The 24,651-nt window shown below is 40.6% G+C and overlaps 2 protein-coding genes across 2 annotated transcripts; both read left to right on the top strand.

Moving 5' to 3' along the window:
• The first annotated feature begins 1,034 nt into the window (after positions 1-1,034).
• On the top strand, positions 1,035-8,010 carry haus5 (HAUS augmin-like complex, subunit 5). Its single transcript, XM_019256800.2, has 19 exons — positions 1,035-1,437; positions 1,541-1,603; positions 1,803-1,835; positions 2,190-2,214; positions 2,905-3,037; positions 3,200-3,359; positions 3,477-3,573; positions 4,167-4,249; positions 4,343-4,397; positions 4,488-4,615; positions 4,695-4,776; positions 4,880-5,034; positions 5,220-5,382; positions 5,536-5,616; positions 5,764-5,909; positions 6,322-6,418; positions 6,722-6,860; positions 7,027-7,159; positions 7,723-8,010. Exons 1-19 carry the CDS (start codon positions 1,340-1,342, stop codon positions 7,823-7,825), a joined length of 1,974 nt encoding a protein of 657 aa, XP_019112345.2. The 5' UTR covers positions 1,035-1,339; the 3' UTR covers positions 7,826-8,010.
• A 217-nt stretch (positions 8,011-8,227) lies between these two features.
• On the top strand, positions 8,228-23,450 carry sin3b (SIN3 transcription regulator family member B). The gene is made up of 19 exons (XM_019256864.2): positions 8,228-8,899; positions 10,107-10,213; positions 10,481-10,634; positions 12,357-12,722; positions 13,061-13,216; positions 13,747-13,875; positions 14,061-14,150; positions 14,284-14,402; positions 14,741-14,954; positions 16,278-16,394; positions 16,560-16,798; positions 17,264-17,447; positions 18,064-18,988; positions 20,004-20,173; positions 20,269-20,442; positions 20,836-20,928; positions 21,046-21,140; positions 21,738-21,936; positions 22,113-23,450. The coding sequence occupies exons 1-19, from the start codon at positions 8,786-8,788 to the stop codon at positions 22,347-22,349; spliced, it is 3,882 nt and encodes a 1,293-aa protein (XP_019112409.2). The 5' UTR covers positions 8,228-8,785; the 3' UTR covers positions 22,350-23,450.
• Positions 23,451-24,651: the final 1,201 nt, after the last annotated feature.

The raw sequence follows: 24,651 nt of genomic DNA, 5'->3' as shown, positions 1-24,651 counted from the left end.
TTGGACTTAATTTCAGCTTTCAGGTTTATTTGTCATATTCAGGCTAACACAGGGTAAACAATACAATGAAATGTCAGCTCAGCATTAAGACAGCACTACACAAATGATAATAATAAACTGAATAAGTAAAATACAATACTGCAATATTTAAAATATTGATAGTATAGTCTAGGAGTTCAGTCTGATTTAATTTAGTAATTTAGTAACTCATTTAGATTAGTTGCACTTTTGTTAGGTATGTGTTGTACTGCTGCATCTTTTTAAAAAATATGATTATATTATTATTATTGTTATATTAAAAATATCATGATTATATAAAGTTTATGCAGCTATATGGAAAAATATTTTTGATATTAGCAGAATTTTCCTTTTTGAATGGTGATTTTGCTCGAAGCAACATTTAACATGCTCTTTTTTATTTTTATTTTTTATTTATTTCACCATTTAATTCAGTATTAGTTTAATTCCCTTTGCCATACATTCTACATATGAAGCTTTAAATGTTTCTGTTTTTGTTGACAAAAATAATTATAGAGGAGACAGATTCAGAGGTAATAATTCTACTTTGGGTTTATTATTATATGTCTATATGTGTTGTTATTGAACAGGAGTGCACTATGTTGAAAGGTTTCTAATATTTTGTCTCTCTCCTGTATGTAAATATTAGAAACACCTTAATATAATGCAGTCCAGTTTAACACTACTGCAAACTACAACCTCAATAGTGAACATAATAGTTAAATTTATATCTTTCCTACAGTGTAGGCTTTGTAAAAGTATAATTAATTAATAACAGAGTTGTTGTTTTGGATCACACTGGATTGTACAGCTGTACCTATCGGTATACAGCACACTAACAAAGGTTTTTTTTACCAGGGATACAAGCAGAGAGCTTTTTGAAATTGAAAGCTGAATCAGCTAAGGCATTACGTAAATGTATATTATATATGTATATGTGCATTTCTTTTAATTATGAGAGATTTGCCGATTAACAAAACTACACAGAAAATACAATGGCAGAAAATACTGTGTAACCATGACAACGACTGGCTACAACCAGCGGCGGCGCTGCTTTAGCGGATATGCTAACCGGAAGTGCCGCAGAACGGGCGGGAAGTTGAAAGTTTGATTATTTTTTAGATATTAAAAAAAAATCTAATACCAATTTAACAAACGTGTATTATAGTAAAGACGTGTCTAGCACAGGAGCAGAGTAAGTTCAAGGACTGTGATTAGCTTCAGCTATGCTAACTAGCTGACGAGTATACTAACTAACGGTTAGTGTTGCTAGCCAGCTAGCCTGGCTAACTCGCTCCGAGTTGTTGACTTTGTTGTCAGGATGTCGGAGAGAAATCTTGTACAGGAGTTGAAACGCTGGGCGACAGAGGAGTTCAATCTGCCCCCGGACAGCCTGCCAAATGACAGCTATTTTAAAACGTGAGTATCAGCTTTTTCTCTCCCTGCTGTGACTATTGAAACGTGCATTGATGCTTACTTTGCAGCAGTGAACAAGTCTAATGCAGATCATTTGTTTTCCCAGGCTCTGTGTTGGGACAGGGAAGTCAATATGGAAACATGTCATCCAACACGTTTTTCAGCAGAGGTTAGTGTTTACACTAACTCTTCCTGATCTATAGCTGCTGATTTCTTGTATCACAGAGCTCACACAGTCCCTGTTTGCCTGGTCAAAATAAAGGACATCATGGCATCTGATGAATGAATTTGTCTCTAAACTGTAGTCTCTCCCTCTCTGTGCTGGGTGACTGGGCAGATTTCTGATTTGTTTCTTTTTTTCTCCCCAGGAACGTGAGGATCATGCGTGGAAATCTCCAATGGTATCCTTTCTGGGTGTCAGGGAAACTTCATGTATACATTTTAGTTATTTAGTTGCTCCTGTAAGATCAGTTGCGTTGAAGAGAGTACAAGACGTTTGTGTGATGTTTATGTATGTGCAGTGTCTCTGTCACCACACCCTGCCGCTCCTCTCACTGCATGCCTAATACATAATACAACATTGCTAGGGATATTTTTCCACTCTCTTCTTCTTCATCATACCCCCAAAGTAAATTTTATATATGCCATCTTCCTGTATTTGATATCACTCAGCATTGGCTGAACTTCCTCAGTCACCACGACCTCTGCATGTTTAGTATTTATGCAGTAATTTCCTTGACATTATGCTCTTCAAGGTACAAAGTTCTTCAAGACAAAGAGGTAGGACACAAGTTGTTTTCCTACCTTTTGGTTCATTTCTTTCTTTTCATAATTACCTGCTGGATGCGGGACTTGATTAATCTTTAGTGACCGCACTTATACATAACAAGGCCTGACGGTTATTAGCATAGGGATATGTGTTATTCGATATGAAAACAGTTTTTTTCATGGTGTATAATGCAGAAAGAAATGCATGTGTTAATATACTGATGTCACTACAACGTTTCTTTTCTCCAGAATACTGTGGCAAGCTTTACAGAATAGAAGCAGCTCTCAGCAGTAAGATGAGATAGACTTTATTGATCCTACACTGGGGAAATTCACCTGTTACAGTGGCTCTCAATATACAAGGTGGATAAGAAAAATACTATAGGGACACCCTGGTGGCTCAGTTTGTAGAGTAAGCTCCCTACCTCCTTCCTGCCACGATCCGGTTCTGACCCTGGTCTTTGCATAATTATATTTGTGTACAATCTATCCAGAAAAGATCATTTTAGCTCAAAAATTCATTATATCAGCCGCCACATCTGTAATCAATGAATTTTTACCTTCTAAAATAGGTATTATGTCTGTCTCTAAAATCCCATATTGGTCTGGCTCTAATGCGCAGCGTTGTGTTGTTATGTTCACTAAGAAACCCACTGATAAAATGAAGTGAGTTTTTACCTGCTGGTGTTTTTGCATGCTTAGTTGAAGCAGGCTGATGGCCAGAGTGAGGCTGCTAAGCAGAGAGAGCTTCAGAGGAAGATCGAGCAGCTGAAAGCGGAGATCAGTCACCTGGACTCTCAGATCAGTGGAACAGAGGAACAGTTGGCTACTCAAGGTTATTCCATCACATGCAGTAATGGCTGAGTGGACCACATTACTCCTTTAGCAGTTTATGTGGTCAGAGGGCAGAAAGCCTCCTCAGAACTGTTGTTTGCTTTGCTTCCATAGTTTATCAATATTTAAAGTGATCTGTGTGTTTCTGCTATTTTACTAACAGAACAGTCCATCAGCCATACCTGGACCCAGGTGGAGGACAGCCAACGCAGAGAGCTGCTCCTACATGCTTTCAAGCAGCGCTGCGTTTTGGAACGCAAGGAGCTGTCTGATGACGTACAAAAGATCAGTGGGCACTGCCAGACACTGGAACAAATGGCCAGGTAAGGTAGAATATTCAAGTTTTAAGTAAAACAAAAATAAATGAAGTGGTACCATTTACATACATATGTACTAACCATCATACATCAGATAACTATATTGTTTATTGTGTATTGCAGGAAAGCAGAGATTGAAGTACTGTTTGATAATAAGCCCGCCAGCAGCAGTGATGGAGACATCCTCAATCCCAAAGCCGCAGCAGAGGCACAGGTCCTGGTAAGAGCTGCCTATGACCAGTCTGGTCTGTATTTTTACCGAGTAGAGTTTAGAGTAGACTTCATCTGGTATATGCAGTGTCAGTGTGTTGCTGTGATCCATTTGTACGTGTACTACCTATTTAATATATAGTGCATTATATTTACCCTCTGCCATTTTTATTTTCTCACAATAGAACAAAGGGAGTGCTCATGGGGTGTTCACTACTTCCTGACAGTTTTATATCTGTCAGTAATAACTGTTCAATGGACGAGTGTCTGAAATCTCAATTTACTGCTCACTGTAGAGTAAAATAATGAGTATAACACAAGTGTTGCCCAGAGAGTAATGAATGAGGGAGTAATTTCGGAGGCACGGTTCCATCTTGTATGCTGTAAACAGCAATGCGTTATGTTATGCTATACCATTGTGAAAGAAATTTCACAGTACTGCTGCTGGTGGACATACTTTAATCTTCTTCTGCTGTTTAGAGGGAAAAAAGGAAAATGCCCTGCTTAATTAGCTGCAGTTCTTAGTAATATAGACCAAGATTGTAATATAAGACCTGCTGATTGAAGGAGATCATCGCATTTCTTTTATTTTTTCCCTGTTAGCGTGAAGTGAGAGAACTGTGTGACGACAGGGTCCACTTCTATCAGTCTTTACAAGAGAGTGAACTGAAGACAGCAGCCAAACAGTAAGGAAACAGTATTTACGAAATCTACTGTTCAAAAACAATATTTTGAACTTCTTCTTTTGTTAATTGCTTCTCACTTTGTTTTCTTCTCAGTATGACTCGTGAACAAAGGACTGCTGTGTTCCAGTACTGGCTGAGTGCTGTGGAGGTGGGTGCATTTTGATCAGATCTCACTAAATATTTTGGAAGTGCCAATTTTCACTTTGAATGAACATGTTGTTACTTGTCATGTCATCAGAACCTGTTGAAGGGTTATCCTCCAAACCATGTCCTCTCAGCACTGGAGTATTTGGCCTGCAGAGAGCAGAAGGAGCTAGAGGAGAAACTTGCCTCTCTGGATGTGACACAGGATGTGACAGCTCTGCGGTAAACTTGGGTGTTAATAATGTTCTCTTAGACTATAAAAAAGGTTTCAGTGACAGAATATTTATCTAACTAATTGCAGGTTCCGCTATGAAAGCAATCACCTACTGGATATGTCAGCAGATGAGGATAATGAGTTGCCATCGGTCAAGAGCCTCTTTGAGGTGACAAACACACATATACACACTAATTTAATATTCATGAAGTTTATAGTTGAAGAAAACATGTTTATGTGTTTCCTGACATTTGTTGTGTTTGTTGTTCCAGGCTGCCTGGGAAGAGGTGGAGCAGAGTTTAGTGGAACTGGCCCAGACTCGCTCCAGAGTCCAGCAGCTCCGGGACCAGTTGCAGGCCCGTAAGAAGGAAGCTGTGCTGGAGGTTTCTTGCATTGCAGATGAGCTCCACAATGATACCTTGGCACTGTAAGCTGACACTGTAGAGTCTATTGATAGGGTTCTCACAAGTTTATTATCCTAGGCATAATGTTGCAGAATTCCTTTATAGTAGGAGCTCAAACACAAAGAACTTCTGAGGTTGATTTGATCTCAAACGCAAAACGTTAAAATGTTTTAAAGAATTCATTTTGTTTTTTCTTTGTTGCTGGCAGGTCAGCTCTGGAGGTGGAACTCCAGTGTGTGATGCAGGCAGCAGCCAGGGATCATATCAGAGATCGATGTATCCAACTTGACCAGCATGCCCGAAGCCGACAGGAGGCGCTTAGGAAACTCCGCAGCCAGTGGCAGAGCATCCTTGACTTCAGGCAACTAGTGGTGAGAGTGAACTGACAATATGAGACCTCTCATAACCTTTCAGTGTCAAATACATGTTTCAAAATGTTTCAGTAGTTATTTAAGAAAATGTTGGTTGCGTGTTCCATTAACTGTCTTTGCCATACCTTTTTATGAACTTCTGTGTCTCTCCAGGTTCTCAGACAGGAGCATATCAGAGGTCTGATTAAGGGAAACTCCACAGCTAAGACGGAGCTGATCCGTCTACACACAGAGGTGTGGATGTTCTCCATCTATAACTTTGATGTAGAGACATTATATTTTTAAGATTTTGTTTCATTCTGTGTTGAAAGAAAGGTTTTGGTCTCTTTCAAACAGAAAGAGACGTCTCTTTAAGATTTTTATCCCTCTGGCTTGTTTTAGTTACAGGACTTTGTCCAGGGTAAACTGGTGCCACGGTTTGAAGATGTCACCACTGCAGCCAACAGTCTGAGGAACTCCATTTCCAAAGAGGCCAGACAGTTGGGAACAGTTTCACTTCTTGCTCTGGACCGTAGGACTGCTGAAGGGTAAGGACAAGTTGCCTGCCTGAAGCAGTAAACCTCAGCCAAGATGATGCAGTAACTAGTGAAGTTTTAATTTTGACACACAGTTTAGAAAATGTCTCTAAATTAACACCCAAACTGAGCATTATATATCCAAGTATTTTACTGCCAGTAAAATATGTACTTGGCAATAAATCAAAAAAGGGTTACATGACACACACTGCAACTCGTTTCCCTCTCTTGAGTTTTATTGCATTTCATGATCAAAAACAGAACAGTAAAAATATGTCAAGAAATAATCCTGCTTCATCAGTGCTGGCTCCAGCAGCATAGGTCTAAAAATCAAGTGAAGATATTTTTAATCAGTTTTGATCAAGTGCTAACCAAAAATAGAGAAGTGATTATTATTATTATTTTTTTTCCTTTCTTGTTACAGAATGCAAAGCGTCCCTACATCGTGGTTATCCATCCATCGCTTGGAGTCCCCGACCTTCAGCAGCTTGCGTCAGAGCTTGGCATTCCCACTGTACAGGGTGAGTCTGGCCATATAATGTCAGTCTGTTCTTACAAAAGTGAGACCTCCTTCATCTTTATTATCTTACCCAGAGAAACACTATATGCTTGTCAGTTCCTGGGTTTGATTCATAATTCAGCGGTTAACTACTAGTTATAATCGTGTAACCATTAAACCTGTGAAATAATGTAGGCAGGAGCAGTAATATGAATTTTAAACATTGAATTGTGTTGTTAAAGTGCTGATAAAAATATTATCAAAGTTCTTCTACTTTGACTCTTTTTCTGACAAACTCATTTTTCTCCTTCTTCCTACACTTCAGGCTCCAGAGGAGTTGTGTTCCCAGACTCGTTCCCAGCAGCTTGAGTTGCGTTTTCTCCGTCAGTTACTGCAACTTCACTCTACTACTCTGCAGAAAATACAGAAGGAAGCCGAGTTGCTGCATGCATCTGATCAGAAAGGTAATCAGGGAAACTCATCTTGAATGACACTTCTGTTTTGCATAAAATACCAAAATAAGAAGTGCTATGTGCACACATAATGTATGTGACTAATTTCCTGAGCAAAAACAAGAAGAGAGTCAGTTTTAGTAACAACAACTACTGTTTGTCACCACTGTGCTCTTAGCTCTGCTGTCCAGAGTCGTGGCGGAGGATCAGAAGCTTCTGAAATCTCTGGTACCAAGAGTCAGAGGCCTCACTCATCGCTGCGCTCAAGGCCTTTCTTATGGGGCTCAGGTCAAAACTGCTATCTCCTACTGGTGAGGCACATTGCTGATGTAGATAACCTGTGGTACAACAGTGGATGCACAACAGCAAGCGTTTGTATAGTGATAGAAATGTTGACATTTTTTTTCACTTGGGGTCTATTTTCAGTCTAATCAGTTAACATTTTATCAGCTAGCTTCATTGCTGAGATCTGGAGGGAGAACCCCCATTAACACATTACGGAGGAGGAGGAGTGCAGGTTTTACATAAGTCTGCTGTCAAACCATGTTAACTAAAACCACATCTGCAAGTGAAAATGAAAGTGGACGTGCCAAGTTAGACCTCACCGTCCGCTTTGAATATCCACTATGTGGATGACTATGTGACTGAGTGACTATGAACACATGGTGAGTTGCACTGAGGACCAATTTATTTTATGTAATTTAGCAATTATTTGTGATTGCAAATGTTATATAAATATTAAATGTTAAGACCTGTTATTGTCCATGAATAGTTTAACCCTTTGCTGCTTTGATTCCATACAGATCTTAGAGGATTAATAGTATGTGCACTCACACCTTCAGGCTGGTTAACTTTTCTCTGTTTGTACATTTAGGTGGGAGAAGCCTGCCCAGCATGTCTTACCTGAGGTCAGCAAAGGAGGACTGACCTATCAACAGTGGCTACAAAGATGGAAAGTTGCTGCCAAAACATCTTAGGGGACATCGTATAGGTTAAAGGAGATCTCTTACAGCACCTTTAAGTGGCAGAATAGCCATGCTATGTAGTTAGAAGATGCACAAATGTCTACAACTAAATCACACTATTCATTTATTTCAACGTTTTTCATGCTTGTCGTTTTACCATGTGAAAGTGAGTCGCTAATAAATCATTTAAAATCCATTATTTGTTCCTGACGTCTTTGGAAAAACACAATAAAGTTTTTGGAAAACCGCCTCTTGCTGCTGAATCTTTGCCCACACACACACACAGATGAATGAGCTGCAGATATCTTATCATTAAAACCCGGCATTGATCTGTCGATCGCAGTCGGTGCCCGACTCTGTCGCTGATCTTGTGGGTACAGTGTGAACTATGTAGCTATCGTTTTGCATGGAGTAACATTGTTCCTTTGTAGCAGTGAAGGGGGAGTGGAGCAATCTGATTCTTGAGAGCTCAGCTCCTCCCATGGCTGCGGCTGCGCAGTACAATTTTTCACTCCTCTTTCTCTTTTTTTCAATTTTTCACTCCTACTCTGGCTTCCGGACGCCAAGATAGACCGCTGCCGCCGAATTTAAAGAGACAGGCGATAGTTATTTTAAATACGATAAACGGCAACCATTGTCCCTAAGCTTATTTTCCGACGCTTCTTGCCTGAGCTTGTTTATTTCGATGGCGATGTTTAATCAAAGTCGCGGCGAGTAGCAGCTCGTCTGTCATCACCCTCCACTCTGCTGGATTTTCCGTCCTTTTTTTGCGCTTGGTGCCCGGAGACTGTCCAGCTAGGCAAAGTAGGGTTTTGCTTGCTGGCAGGCTGGCTTCCCGACCGAGAGGAAGGTTTGTCGGCTAGCCAACAACTGGAGGTAACACCGAAAGCTTCCCTCTCAAGTTGGTGGTTGGTAGTGGCTCTTTTTTTTTTTTTTTTTTTTTTTTTTCAAAGCCCTCCTGTCGCCGGGATAATGGCGAAGATTCAGGCGCACAACAGCACGGCGAAGCAAATAAACCAAATTCAAGACAAGCCTTACGTTATAACACAAAAGCAAGTGCAGCAGCAGCACTTCCAGAAGCTGAAGGTAAGAAGACAACGGACAAACGACAGGGGAAAAAGTCCCTGAGAGTCAGAACCATTTTGTTGGTCGGATCATTGCATTGCATTTGAGGGCTTTTCTCTGTCTCCCCTAACGTCGAGAGAGTAGTGAAAGGATCGGCTGGGCTAACGTTAGTTAGCTCGCTGGCCTATTAAAAGTAATTCATCGGCGAAACAGCCGAACATTGACGTTTTAAGGTTAAGATGTGGATGTTTTTTTTCTCTCCCTCATTATCCGTGTTGACAGTTGCGGTGACACAGTTATAGTGGGCTAGTTTCTTATTCACGGTGCCCGCTTGTGAGCAGACGTTAACTCAAACCTCGGTTTGTGGGAAGTTCCTCCTTGTTCGTTTTTTCAGCCACCCTGAACAAAGTGGAGGACGTCAGCCCGGAGCTAGCCAGCAACGGCTTTCAGTTGATTAGCAGCTTCGTTACACATTTCTTTGTTATCGCACTGTTTGAATATTATCATGACGGGTTTTTTTTTGTTTTGTTTAGTGTTTATTTTTTATTTTTTTGTGCCAACACGACACCGTTGGCTTGTGACCAGCCGTGACTAAACGCGTTGTATAAACGTGTGTATGTGGGGAAAGGTGTTGTAAGTGTTCGTGGAGTTATTATCGTCAGTTGACTGGCTAACGTTAGCTGCAACAACCTCCCTCTGTCTCTCTCTCTCTGTGTAGATGGACACACATTTTAACCTAACCTAGCTGCGATGCAGGGAATAAAGAAAGCTTGGCTCCGGTGAACAAAAGCTGTTTGGGGGGTTTCTTGTATTCGCCCATTTATTTATTTATTTTTTTCTGTATTTATTTAGCGGGGTTCTTGTACAGCTAACTAGTTGATATAGCACTCCAGTTGAGAATGAAGAGGGCAAACATGTCCTATTTACACAACTTCACAAGTCCACACATACTGTCACTGCATTGTAAAAATGTTTTTGTTTGTTAGTTGCCTCCCCCCCACACTTTCATTTTGATAGTTGTTAACATATTATTAATGAGACACAATCTAGCATTGTTGTGTAGACAAGCTGTTGTGTTGTTTATAGAGCTGAGAACACACACACACACACACACACACACACACACACAGGATGTTTACCAAAAAGCTTTAACACACAGTCCAGGTGAGACTGATTGTACTTTGTGCTGCATTGATGATTTGTTTCTCTCTCTGTCTTTCTGTTTTAGGTTGAAGATGCCTTGTCATATCTGGACCAAGTCAAAATCCGATTTGCGAATGATCCCGGCATATACAACAAGTTTCTCGACATCATGAAAGAGTTCAAGTCACAGAGGTATTTGTACACTTGTTTTTGTAGTAATACTACAAAGATGATTATGTTGCAAAACATAAACACACACATTATATCATTTATCAATAAGTAAGATATTGCACATCCTCTTCTGATTAACCGGCAGTTTGTATTCGCCCTTTTTAATTAGGAGTTTGTCGTCTTCGTGCAGCATATGAGCGGAGAGAGGAAGTTAATCTTTATTTTCCTGTCATTCGCAACACTAAGTATGTCTCTGTCTGCTTTTATTTTCTTCTTCTTCTTGAATAGCATCGACACACCGGGTGTGATAAACCGCGTGTCTCAACTCTTCCATGGACACCCAGACCTAGTCTTGGGCTTCAATGCCTTCCTGCCACCGGGGTATCGGATAGAGGTCCCCAAGAATGGGGTGGCTTTCCTCCAATCTCCTTTCTCCACGCAGGTGAGATGCTCTTTATTTTAAAAACTAGTGACTTTCATTACCAACTTGTAGTGTGCCCAAACATACTCTATGTTTAAGGCCGCCAAACTTTTGGATTATTAAGAGGAACATGTTTCATTTGGTTGCTCTGATTTAGTTTTCAATACAATTCACAGAAGTAATCAAGACAAGCGATTATTCTTTTTTAACCACTGGAGAGTCATCCTTTCCTTTTTGGTTTGGAGAAACATTTTAACTTTTGATTATGATTCAAATGCCATTCTAAATGGTACATGTACACTCAGTTGCCAATTTATTAGGTACACCTAGCTGAAACTAACGACTATAATGTTTAATCAACACCAGTTTAGAACAGTTTCATTAAAGACTGAACGTTATGACTTCATGAAGTAGGATTTTATTGCAGGACTGTTGAATTAGACTGCATTAGTTTAGATAGGTGTACCTAATAAACTTGCAACTGCAACAAATGCATAAAAATTGCAGTTCGTGTTATACACGAAGAAATAAAAGTTTACAGCAATTTAATATAAAAAAGATTCAGAATAAGTTTGTAGTACTGTGGTACACTGTGATTCAAAACTAATCCTACAATCAGTTTCAATTCAGTTCATATTTGGTATGAGTACAATGCCATACCTTTTTAATCTAAATATTTTCAGTTCTGGCTGACAAAAAAACTAATCTTAAAGAATGCAGAAACCAGTTTTAGGTCCATCGGTTTCACATGCAGCACGTCCTCTAAGGTGAATAAATAGTCTCAGAAAGTGCCAACATGCCAGACTAAATAAATGATTTTAATGTGCCTGTCTAAAGAACATTCTTCTATGAGGGGGAAAAAAATCCTTGTTTTTTTAATGTCAAGAACTAAATGCCAATCATGATTTCTTGTTTGGGAGGTGGACAGCTTCTCCAAGGAATGTGATGACCAGGGGAGGTGTATACCACACAAACATACTGAGCATACTGTTATTTGAGATTTGAATTAAGATAATTCTTGACAGCTGTGTTGATTTTAGCTTTTGTCACTGGTTTGAAAGTATGTTTTTGTGTTGAAGCAGCCTCTGCTTCTGTATTGATTTTCCTTTGGATGTACTAGTGATTTAAAACGTCATCCTAGGCTTTAACTTGTCATTGAATTCAAGAGTGATAATAATAAAGTAAGCTAGACGATCTTTGCTTAATGTTTTTCTCCCAAATTAGAAATTTAAGAGAAATGCTTGAACGGTTTACTCTGTAGTGCACTGTATTTACTTATCTTAGCCATTTTATTTGAGCGTCTGAATTCTTAGTGTGAAATGTATGTAATATATAGTGCCACAAAGAAATCATGTCCATGAAAGTACATTACATTTGTTCAACATTCATAAAGTTCTTTTGTTTACTGTAGTTTCTCTTCATTTCCATCATGTTCCACCTCATAAAATCCGATTGAGCATTGCAGAGTTTCAAGAATTACAGATGCAGGACTCATGTCAGTGATGATCACAATGAACTATAATTCTCGGGAAATCACATTTTACTGTTTAATATAGAGTCTGTCACATACTGTATGAATGGTAAATGAGGATGATTTTAGGCCTCCAAGACCAGTAGTGTTCTGTTTTCTTTGGACTAGCATGTACTGGCATTGTTTGTAACCAAAATCCTAATAATTCACTTGCCTCAGTGTATGCATCTCTAACCATCCAGCTCATCTCCTACCGTCTTTCACCTGTCCAGGTATCCCCAGGCCAACAGGGGAAAAGTCTCACCACCTCAGCAGTGACCACGACCTCAGGTAGTGCCTCTGCCGCCCAAATTGAAGCTGGACCTGCCCAGACCACCGAAGTCAAGGCGGCCTCATCAGACCCCCCATCTTCCTCAACGCCAGCAGGACCTCTAGAACCTCCCAGCAGGCTTTCACTTCCTCTGACTAGCAGAGAGAGCCAGAATCAGGCAACCACATCTTCTGTATCCCCGCCGGCCTCAGAGACGAGCCCAGTAGAGTTCGACAGTGCCATCAGCTACGTAAACAAGATCAAAAATCGTTTCCTCGACCACCCAGAGATCTACAGAGCCTTCCTAGAGATTCTTCACACGTATCAGGTACTGAGATAAAATGTGGTGATTTAAGTAGCTTTTTAGTTGCAAGTTGTAATATAGGCAATGTAGTTTTTTTTTCAGTTACATTTCCTTTGCTCAAAGGTTTTGGCTGTTCTTTTAGCAAAGTAAAGGTCTTACATTACTGGTGAGAATCTGAGTCATTCCTAAATGGCTTCATTGTATTTTAAATGAATCAAATAAATTAAGGTGTTATTGTCCACTATCAAATTTCCACAGCAGTCTGTTGTTTTCCTTTAGAGGACAGCAGCAGTGTTTGTGTCTCCTGCACCAAGTTTGAGTCCTCAACTCTGACCACCAATTTCCCCTGTTTCCCTCCTCAGAAGGAGCAGTTGGAGGTGAAAGAGAGTCGAGGCAGCCGAGGCAGCAGTGGGATGACTGAAGATGAAGTTTTTTCTAAAGTTGCCAGTCTTTTCAAGGGGCAAGAAGACCTGCTGGCTGAGTTTGGACAATTCCTACCTGATGCCAAGAGATCATTGGTGAGTAAATCAGATGCAAGTAGACATAATATTGCAATTTCAAAAGAGGAATAATAAAAAAATAGGTTGTTGCACAGATGATTGATGACCTGTCGGCTAAAAAAAAACAAAAACATTAACCTTCGAAATTTTTGCTTCTTTTCAGTGTTTCAGCATTTATTTAAACACCTGTCACAGCTAATGACATTTTTTATTTACATGTCCAAAGTAAACAATTTAGTAGATTAATCAGTTTATCGATAGAACATTGTTGTCAGCTTTTTGATTAATCATGTTTAAGTCTTCTTTTTTAAGCAAAAATGTAAAAAAACAAAAACAAAAAAAAAACATTTTTTGATTCTTAAATGTCGGTATTTGCAGTGGGTTTTTCAGTCTTGTATGAAAATAGATTAAAATCTTTAGCTTTTAGTCTCAAAACACACGCCATTTTAATATGTCAGCTTGGGGACATTTTTCATTTTGACATGTGACATTTTTCACTCATCTCTGACACTTTGTGACACTTTCTCATGTGCTTATTGTACCTGTAGTTCACAGGGAGCTCACTGACAGGGGGGAAAGAGACACTGAAAAGGCCAGAGGAAGATGACACAATAACCAAGCAGAACAAAAAGAGGCCCAGGCCCATCCTACTGCAGCACATGTCCCCACTTCTCAAGGTAAATTCTCAATTTAGAATATCTGCCTCAGGCAATGTATGTATGTATACATTATATATGTCCTTAATCTCTCAAACAAGCCTTTGTAAAGCCCCTAAAGAAACCAAATCAAAAGCTCCAACTACAGTAACTTAACTAATAACTAATTTTATAAAGGCACTGATCGCTTTTGTTTGTTTGTTTAGAAAAAAATGAAGTATTCCTGTACCAAAGATCAGTCCTTTGCTTCAGTTGGCAAACACGGAGTCTTAAGAGAATTCTCCTTCTTTGATAAGGTGAGGCATCATTTCCCATGGCAACAAGATTTCCCTCTTCCTTGGTTCATACTGCGTCTTTATTGTGTTTATTTTTGTGTTTATTTGATATTGTAATTGATCTGATTTCCCTGCCAACCATCACGTCTTTCAGGTTCGTCGCCTGTTTAAAAGCCAGGAAGTGTACGAGAACTTCCTGCGCTGCATCGCCTTGTTTAACCAGGAAGTAGTTTCGGGAGCGGAGCTGCTACAGCTCGTCACTCCTTTCCTGGGGTGAGTGGATAGAAAGATGATTGGACTGAATACATGTGTGAATGAAATCAGAAACACGAATGCATGGGTGAATGGATACAGTAGCTCCATGTAGACGGCAGTCTGGTCTTGTTGAAGAGGCACTCGCTAAAAACAGTTATAAATATTGACATTTATTAAAGGCTTTCAGGAGAAATTTATAAAGGTATTTGCAATTGTACTGATATGAACATTATGTATTGAACATTTATTCAGATAACACTCTAATTGGATTATCCTGATGGGTGACACATTTTTTTTTGGTCAGCTGTTCTCCTCCTGATTTAACTGTCATTTGTGATTTCATTCATCTCCTTCAGGAAGTTTCCTGAACTGTACACACAGTTCAAGTCATTTCTGGGGGACAAAGAGCTCTCTCATGCTGTGTCAGGGCTGTCGGATCGCTACATGGAGGGGGGAGGGGGCCGAGAGGTGGATTATGCCTCCTGCAAGCGCCTGGGGTCCAGCTACAGAGCACTGCCCAAGACCTACCAGCAACCAAAATGCAGCGGACGCACTGCCCTATGCAAGGAGGTACGCCTACTTCCATTTTCCTGAAGAGTTGGAACTGAATAAATTACGAGTCACAAGATCAGTGCACCGCTTAAAGTTTTCTTGTAAACAAAGTTTCTGTTTACGCTCAGTGAACCATTGTGCGCGTGTCTGAAACATGAGGTCTGTTGAATGGATTAACTTCCTCCATAAAACACTGGAAAAGAAGAGTTTTCTTAAAAGTTTTAAGTCATGATAATCAGATTTTTACTACACGATTATTGCAGCCAAAATAATTCATGATAACAATATTATCGTGGTATCCATAAATTACACTCAGCTGTGACACCGAACAGTGTTCAGGTACCACCACCTACGATGTTGGACTGTGAACCACAAAGTGGAAACAAAACTGATTTAAGAGGCACTGGGTTATTTGTATAAATAATTATTGCCACAATATCAAGATTTTATATTTAAATATCGTGATTATTGTCAATATTGCAACACCCCTAGTTTACGTCCACTCACTAACACTCTTCTTCCCTGCCTTTGTTGCTAAATTATGTTACTCACAGAGATTTTGGCCATTTTCAATTGACTTTCTCTCTAAAAACAAATATACACAAATATTTTTGTAACTTTTACTTTTAGTGTAACTTTCCTGTAACTCATTTATTTTCTTTTTTTACCATTTTAATCCACCTTAATTATTTTAGTGTTTACTCACAAACTTCTTTGATTCGCTTACTCTTGTCCCCCCACACACACATACATCTACTCTCTCTCTACACACACACACCAGCTTGCCTCGCTTGCCTTCTTCTGTTTCTCTCTCTGCTTGTGTCGGCTCTGCTGACTTTTATAAAGTCGGCCAAAAACACGACTTGTGTTTTTTAATTTTTTCACCTGCGTTTCCGTTTTACACAGCAGGTGAGCCGCGCGTTGCGTCTTTTTTTAATGATGTAGCTTATTAAAATGATAAAATCTAACGTGGCAGAGAATGACACAGGCACCAACCAGGTGTGTTCACTGCTTGAAACATCCATCATGTCTGCGTCTTCTAATGTAACATCAGAGGATGTTTGTGTCTGTGGCAATAATCAGTCACTGTCTGTGCTGCTGTACGCATGGCGTGAACCATTGTCTGCCACAGGAGACATGTAAATTTGACCGGCACAGAATCGGATATATGAGACTGATCGTCACGGCTGATCAAGCTGAATCAGTCTGCGCGTCTCTAGTTTTCAAGTGTAAATAGTAGTAAAAGATAGAAAAATGTGTCATTATGAAGTATATTCCTAAAGCGAGGACTTTCCCATTGATTATAATACCATTTTTTTCTTTGTGTCTGTATGCTTGTAGGTGTTGAACGACACCTGGGTGTCTTTTCCCTCTTGGTCAGAGGACTCCACCTTTGTCAGCTCGAAGAAGACTCCTTACGAGGAACAACTGCATCGCTGCGAGGATGAAAGATTTGAGGTACAAACATCCCAACTACAATTATATTTCTACTTCTTGTGGAGCTGGGAGTTTTGTAAAAACTTCGCCACATGTTTTGATCTTTTCTTGTGTCCTTGTTCTCGTAAAAGATGCGATGGTAAGGTTTAACACACTCTTTGTCTGTGACTAACTCTCCACTTATAGTTGGATGTGGTTCTGGAGACAAATCTGGCCACCATCAGGGTGCTAGAGAGTGTCCAGAAGAAGCTCTCCCGTCTTTCACCTGAGGACCAGGACCGATTCAGATTAGACGACTGCCTGGGCGGCACCTCTGAGGTCATCCAACGCCGCGCTGTGTATCGTATCTATGGTGACAAAGCCCCTGAGATCATTGAGGGACTGAAGAGGAGTCCTGCTACCGCTGTGCCTGTGGTTCTGAAGAGGTCAGGACTGTCGTTTTATTTCTTCACCACTAAACTTCTAATGGAACAAATTCGGCAGCTGAATTCTTGTGTTTTATGATCTTGTTTTGCAGCATTACTATTATGGTCAATTAGATATATTAGATAGATTGCTCCAATTTTCTTTTGTATCAACGTTTGGAAAATGGAAATAAGATTGTTGCTTGAAGTTTAACAGTTCATTTAATTTCAATTACCAGCAGGGAGGTTTAACTAAGTGACAGTATGATAGAAATATTCATTTGCTGAAAGTATAAGTAAGATCCTTGTATCAACAGGCAGTGATCAGTTATTTAGGCACTGAGATGTGTGTTTGACACTTGGCAAGCCTCCACATAAAGGATGAAATCTGAAAAACTGACATGTTTCTTTTCTAGAGATTCTTACATAGCCCTACAACCAAACTGCCAAAAAACTCGACATTTTAAAGTGTGTCTTTCTGTTCAGGTTGAAAGCCAAGGAGGAGGAGTGGAGAGAGGCCCAGCAGGGTTTCAATAAGATATGGAGGGAGCAGTACGAGAAGGCGTACCTGAAGTCCCTCGACCACCAAGGAGTCAACTTCAAACAGAACGACATGAAGGCCCTGCGGTCGAAGAGTCTTCTCAATGAGATTGAAAGTGTCTATGATGAGGTAAAAACTTTCTTCCTGTCTGCCATCCTGACACCAGAGCTGTGATAATATGAAAAGATAAGGGGCCGCATTGAAGTTTGGACACAATAAAACTCATTATATTTTAAAGGTTTAACGAACAACCTGTTTTAACTGTGAATGTTGACACCCATGATTCGTTTAAGAAACGTATCTTTTCTCCTTTTTTCTGCTTTACTTGTGTAGTTGAGTTGGACACTTTTTTCTTCTTCTTGACATTAGAAATGAAGGAATTGATGAAACCATCGCCTCCAGGTGTTTTATCATGCTATCTTTTATATTTTACTCCTTTTATCTCTTTTTTTTTTAATCCTTTCATCTCTTTATCGTTTATTGTTCTTTATTCTCTTTGTATCGTTGCTTTATCGTCTTTTCTTCACCGTGCTGCTTTTATTTGGGTCAGCTGCTCTGTAAAACACCTTGTAACCTCTGCTAAATCACAAGAATTGGTCATAGAAAGTTTTTGTTCATAGTTTCTTTAAATAGACCTTCAGTTGATATTGTTTGCTGGAAGAGATTTTTTTTAATCAATGAAATCTATTTAAATTGATGATTTGTCACAGTATTAATCTGTTTTTTTTTGTTCTGTGTATCACAGCGTCAGGAGCAGAGCACAGAAGAGGGCGGAGTTGGCCAGCAGAACCGTAATGGCTCTGGGGCAGCCACATCCAGCGAGCCTCACATGGTCTTTACGTATGAAGACAAACAGATCCTGGAGGACGCCGCCTCGCTCATCATCTACCACGTCAAACGTCAGCCCACCATCCACAAGGACGACAAGGACCACATCAAGCGCATCATCCAGCACTTTGTCCCCGACCTGTTCTTCTCCCGCCGTGGTGAGCTCAGTGATACTGAAGAATGGACAGATGAGGAGGCTGAGCCTGAGGAGGGAGCAGAGAGAGGAGCAGAGAGAGGAGCAGAGAGAGGAGGAGCAGAGAGAGGAGGAGGAGGTGGAGCGCCAGTGGTGGCAGCAGCGGCAGCAGGAGGAAATGGTAATTCTAACAATGCATCAGGAGCAGCAGCAGCAGCAGCCACAGGTAGTCAGCCTCAACCCCAGCCTGCGCAATCACAGTCCCAGGCCCAATCTCAGCCCCAGCAGCAGCTCAACGGGGAGTCCAGAAGGAGGCGCTGCAGCCCATCCCAACCTGCAGACACGGAGGCCTCCACCACCTCCAGTAGCTTGAGCCAGCCTGCAGGTACCGCATCATCCACCCCTGGATCGACACCTATGGAGATGGGTTCAGGTGCAACCGGGGAGAAGGTGGATCTGCGTGACCCTGAGGCAGAGCACCAAAAGGACCTGGACGGCGTCTACAACCTTTTCTTCGTCAACAACAACTGGTATTTCTTCCTGCGGCTGCACCAGACCCTGTGTTCACGGCTGCTGAGGGTTTACCGACAGGCTGAACGTCAGCTGCTGGAGCACCGAGCTGAGCAGAGCAGGGAGAGGCTGCTCATGGCCGAGGGAAGGAGAGAAAAAGCATGCGACCTCGCCATGGAGCTGCGCCTCAAACAGCCCAGTAAGTTCAGCTGTCGAAATATCTGCAAATATTCCAATTTAAAGTGTTTCATTTGAGCTGGTTCAACCAGTTGTCAATCTCACTCAAGACAAATAAGGAAGTGTAGGAGGCTGTGTTTTGTTTTGGATCCTCGAACTACGATCAAAAGTTGTAATATTCCTATTACCTCATTAGGGAGATGAGTTAATTACTTTTAATTAATGAGCACTGGATGAAAATCAATCTAACTAAATGTTGCCAGGATTCACGGTGCTGAGTCACCCATACTACATAATGACAGGAAAGGCTTGATTGAAATATGTTCTAGATGGTGTCGAAGACTTTATAAAGAAACAAAATAATACACTGCTCAGTGGGTTTTTATTGGACGGACTCTGGATATAACAGTAATGTATCATTGTGTCTTTGTTGAGCTGATATTTCATGAGGTGTAGCACAGTATCTGTTTTTAGTGTCCTGAGGTGATTTGTAGAATCAATTTGTAAAAATGTATTTGTGCCGCTGCAAAAAGTCTGATCCATTATCATGGATTATTACTTTTATTGTAGCTCACTGAGCTCCCGGTAAACCAGCTGTCCACAGCCAGATTGGCTAGTTTATAACACTGAACCACACGCTTCATTTATTAGAGTATATTCAATATTATTGGCATAATAACAATGAATATACAGGGAAAAATGCCACTACAATGTTGCTGAGCTGGGCTGACTTCATTAAATGTCCTGTTTAGTCCGACAAACAGTCCAAAACCTCAAAAATGATGAGCAAATTCTCACATTAGAGCATCGAATGTTTGTTGTTTTTGATGACTTGGATGATTAATCAACTATCAATGGTTACTGATTGATTTTTCAGGCATGTCAGGCAACGGTTTGATTTAATGATACGGACACTGACCAACTTTTTGTGCTGCTTTCAGTTGAAAACGGCCTTTAAACTTAAATATTTTATTCATGCTGGAGGCGTAGACACTTCCTGTCACAGCAGATCCACGCTGACACGTTTGCTTCCACAGGTGAGGTGGAGTTAGAGGAGTACTACCCAGCCTTCCTGGATATGGTGCGCAGCCTGCTCGACGGCAACCTGGACTCCACACAGTACGAAGACACACTGAGAGAGATGTTCACCATCCACGCCTACATCGGCTTCACCATCGACAAGGTCATCCACAACATCATTCGGCAGGTAAGCTTGCAGAGGTTACGGTCGCACTGAGGATCAGACGTTGAAAGGCGTGTGCAACATTTTAAACATCGTCTTTTTCTGATCCGCACTTTCAGCTGCAGCACCTCGTGAGCGACGAGGTGTGCCTGCAGGTGGTCGATCTTTACCTGGCTGAGAGGAAGCGAGGGGCAGCGGGGGGAAACCTGTCCTCGCAGTGCGTCAGAGCGGCCTGGGAGACCAGCTTCCAGTGGAAAGCCGAGAGAGTCATGGCTGAGGAGAACTGCTTCAAGGTGAGCAACACGTCCTGAATGATTTTCTATTATCAACCTCCATTGTATGTAGTGGAAATGAGCTGTTTATGCAGCGAACATTTCTCCAACCGCTAAATGTACCCAGAAGAGCAGAGCACATTACTAGGTTATTTATAATGGAGTGTTTTTTAGGCGTAATGATCAGAGAGCTTCCTGTTTCTATCGTTATCTTAATTTGCCCGAGGACGTTCAATGCTCCTGATGTAGTTACAGTTTGAGCTTCTGTGTTAAGTCTTCATTTGAACATCGAAGTGACACCACTTAAACTACAGCACTTTACTTGAATATGATTTGCTTCACTGCTTTAACCGTCAGCAACTTTAATCTCTGTATAAATTTGAGTTGGTTTACTTACTTTTCTTCTCTCCTCAGGTGATGTTTCTCCAAAACAAGGGTCATGTGACGATGACCATCGAGCTGCTGGACACTGAGGAGGCCCAGGCCGATGATCCGTTAGATGTTCAGGTAAACACTCATCCAGAAACAATTCAGATGTTTGTATTTAACACAGACACTGAAATAAATATCATTTATTAGTCTTAACAGCTCAGTTATTAATGTCTTTGCTTTCTTCACACGCAGTGCCTGTCGAGCTACATGGAGCAGTTTGTAGGAACAGAGTCCAGTCTGTGTTCACAAGCAGAGGGCTACTTCTTCAAACCTGTTTTTCTGCCAAGGTAAAAACAATATTTATTATTTTATTAACATCTGATTTTTAGGCATCAAGGCTTGTCATCTTAAGATGTGCATAATCTTACAGCCACCTGTATAAATAGCACAGATCATTTTGTGACCAAGCAGATTACAGATCGTTTCCAGTTGTTTTTCATATACGTTTAATACTTTTTAAATACAGAACATCCAACACATAAACCCCAAAATAATGTAGAGATTCTCATTATATAAAATATGGAACTTAATCAGAGTTAAATAAAGTTGAATGAACATTTCTGACATTGCTACATGTGATAGGGTAAAAATGTTTGTTTACTACTTTAGATTGTTCTAATTTACAATACGTTCTAGGCCACTGCTTTATTTATTTAAATATTTAATTGTCATACCAAATCAGTTTAGACGGAGTATCGCCCACAGGTAGATTCAGCAGATGTTCTTGTCCTGTTGTCCCGAGTTGTCCGTCTTTGCCTCATTTTGAGCCAGGAAAAAATCCTGTTTAAAATTTTGGAATTTGACTAAGAGCCTGGAAAAGTAAAATACCTGTTCAAACACGTCATTCAGCTGTTATTCATAAATGTCTCGTCTCGTTCTCACAGGAACCTGCGTCGTTTCCGTCGCTGGCAGGTGCGGCAGGTGGAGGCGATGCGCTGCAGGAGAGAGTGGCACCGCCAGCTGGGCGTGGAGAACGCCGGGAGTCTGGACTGCCGATTTAAACTGAACACTCACAAGATGGTGTTTGTCATGAACTCTGAGGATTACATGTACCGCAGAGGAGCACTGGTCAAGGCCAGGAAGGTGGGTCATTCACTCGCTGTTGTGTGGCGCATTTTTTTTTAAGAGTCTGAGACACGATGTGGAAAATCTGCGTGACTGTGTGTGTGGAGATAATCAAACTTTGCCTTTACCGCTTGTTAAATCCTGTCTGGACGACGCTCTGACAGTTGTTTTTTTTTTTTCCTCTCCCTCTGCAGTCGCAGCACAGGGTGGCAGCGAGCCAGCACGAACGCTTTGACAAGTGGCACCAGGGCTGGCAGGCCAATCATGTCACGGCCACGGCTGAACGCTCCGTGCAGAACTGGCTAATGGGAGAGGAGGAAGAGGACATGATCCCCTGCAAGACGACCTGCCTGTCGACCGAGGTGAAAGGGCAAACGGTGAACAGATACCAAGTTCATTACAGCGGTAGCAAAGCCCCCGCCTCACCGTAGAGGCCCGCATAGAGATGGACATACAGCGCACACGCACACAGGTAAATGCATGGACGTACAGGACATTCATACACTAAACACAGACATAAACAGCTGCAGTCCCACTTCTCCACCTTCCTCCACGACATGTTCACTCATTCACTTCCACTCACGGATGAAGAAACTGGCAGAAACACAGTGCAGGACTCTGGACTGTTTACACCCAGTGGACAGTGAGTCGGTGAATGAGTGCAACGGTGAGTGACGATGTGGAGAAAAGGGACCAACACAGACAGTGAAGTAATCAATGAGAGTGAACTCGGCCCTGACTGATGGGACGAGTTGGACACGACGGCACAAATGGAGCATCATCATCATTATCATCATCATCATCATTTTAGCTTCTCTGGTGGCACTAAAAGTTAAAACTGATGGACAGAAACGTTTGATCAGGTGAGAAGTTATGAGATCATGAAATTTGTTTCAGAAATGTGAATGTCTGTTTCTTTCTTTCTTTTTTTAAAGTCAAGTGTAGTTTTTAGCTTCTAAAGCCAGAGAGCCTTCTGTTTGTTGGTTGATTTATGCGTGTTTATATGGAGAGATAATGGTAAAACGTGTGTATGTATGTGTATCCTGCTCTCTTCATTTTGTCTGTTTGTATGCCCAGTACAGGCTCTACAACTCGAGTAATTGCATTATTACTGTATGTGCATATATACGACAGGGATCCTGTATTTTTATATATGCATCTATGCGAGTTGATTGATACATCTTAAGATCATGTGGTTATTTTCAGTGTTTGCTGTCAGCCAACTCTTGATGTTTGCATTTTGTTTTTGTTTTTTTTGTATTTTTTCCCTTTTTTGTGTTGTAGCTAAACAAGATATCACCGGGGGCAACAAGGAGTCCTTATAATTAATTGGTTTAATATGGATGAAGCAGTCAAATTATGTATCATGTTCATGATACTAAATGTTTACTTTGTATTGTCTTTTTTTTTTTTTTTTTTTTTTGCATACTGACATTGAAAATAAAAGCAAAATATCAGTGTTAAAATAGAATGTATAACATTTATCCTGTATCAGTTATCACAAAATAAACAACCTAGTTGTGACCTTCTTAGATGTTGACTGGCAGGTTGTTTGTTTGTTGGCTTGAGGGAACTTTAACGTACAAAATACATCAACAAGTGACTGCATGTGAAAAGTAGACCCTTTAAAATGACTGTAGAGTTGAAGCAACATATCTTTAACACAGTGTGAACATAAACTAAGTTAGTCGATTAGTCGATAGGACAAAAAATTATTGTTTCCCTAATTTTTCAAACAACGTAAGAATGTGTTTGATCACTGTAAACTGATTATCTTTGGACTGCTGATCAAACTAAACAAGACAATTTGAAGACGTCGCCTTCAGCTTTACAAAGTTTTGATATTTGTTTTCAATCAGCAGATAATTGATAATTAAAATCAGCATCGTTAGCAGCCCTAAACTAATGAGGAGCGCTGTCATATCCCATGATCCTCCTCAGTCCACTTCAGTCGTAGATGTTCACGTTTACGGCGCTTTAAGGACTTCATGTCTATTTTGGTTACATCGAGGTTTAGATTTATGACCGAACTGACCTTGTGGTGAGACTGTTGTGTTAATGGTCTTTCAAGCTCAACTGACACACTTGGTTTTATTTTTAAAAAGGGGGAAGGAGATTGTTCTGATTTTTGTGGAGTCATTGGGGTTTGTTTAATGGTGATCTGTCACAAAGTTAACTGTGTTGTCCTTTTGATTTTATGGGTGCCTGCTCTCTGCCAAGAAATAAGATTTTCAGCCTTTTAGGATGATTGATTTGTCCTTTAACTGGCACACTGAACACAACAGCATCAGTCTCAAACAAAGAAGGGGGAAAAAAGCATCAAATCCCTCATCGCTGCCAGTGTTTTTGGACGACTTCCTTGAGCTTTTTTTGGACGTGGTTGATAAACCTGAGTCACGTCAAGATCTGCAATGCCGCTTTTCACCACCAGGCTGCAGAGTTCCCTGTTTGTAAGGAGAGTGAGTGATGATCAGCTGATCTCTGAAGGTATATGTGGTCCTAATCTACATCAAAGTGCACCGCAAACAAAAATTAAATTTAAATTTGTTGTTTGTTTAAATTAATTTTAATTGATCAAAACCACAACTGACTAATAATAGCAGACTGTCTGCAGAAGATGAAACATCAACAGCAGGAAACAACTCGAGGAGCTCGATGTAAAAAGGTGTTAATGTAACATTTATTTATATCCACAGAACTGCATCAAAACATCTCCAGCAAAGCATCTTCTCC

Source organism: Larimichthys crocea, chromosome XVII (genome assembly GCF_000972845.2).
Source record: "Larimichthys crocea isolate SSNF chromosome XVII, L_crocea_2.0, whole genome shotgun sequence".
NCBI classification, from domain to species: Eukaryota; Metazoa; Chordata; class Actinopteri; family Sciaenidae; genus Larimichthys; species Larimichthys crocea.
This window is presented reverse-complemented; position numbering and strand designations above follow the sequence as displayed.

Bases quoted from the DNA above. Each gene is read 5' to 3' on its own strand.
- haus5 (XM_019256800.2), top strand. From the start codon at position 1,340: ATGTCGGAGAGAAATCTTGTACAGGAGTTGAAACGCTGGGCGACAGAG. The intron at 5,617-5,763 runs GTGTGGATGTTC...GGCTTGTTTTAG, and splicing joins TGATCCGTCTACACACAGAG to TTACAGGACTTTGTCCAGGG. The intron at 6,419-6,721 runs GTGAGTCTGGCC...CCTACACTTCAG, and splicing joins TGGCATTCCCACTGTACAGG to GCTCCAGAGGAGTTGTGTTC.
- sin3b (XM_019256864.2), top strand. From the start codon at position 8,786: ATGGCGAAGATTCAGGCGCACAACAGCACGGCGAAGCAAATAAACCAA. The intron at 18,989-20,003 runs GTAAGTTCAGCT...TTGCTTCCACAG, and splicing joins GCTGCGCCTCAAACAGCCCA to GTGAGGTGGAGTTAGAGGAG. The intron at 20,174-20,268 runs GTAAGCTTGCAG...CCGCACTTTCAG, and splicing joins TCCACAACATCATTCGGCAG to CTGCAGCACCTCGTGAGCGA.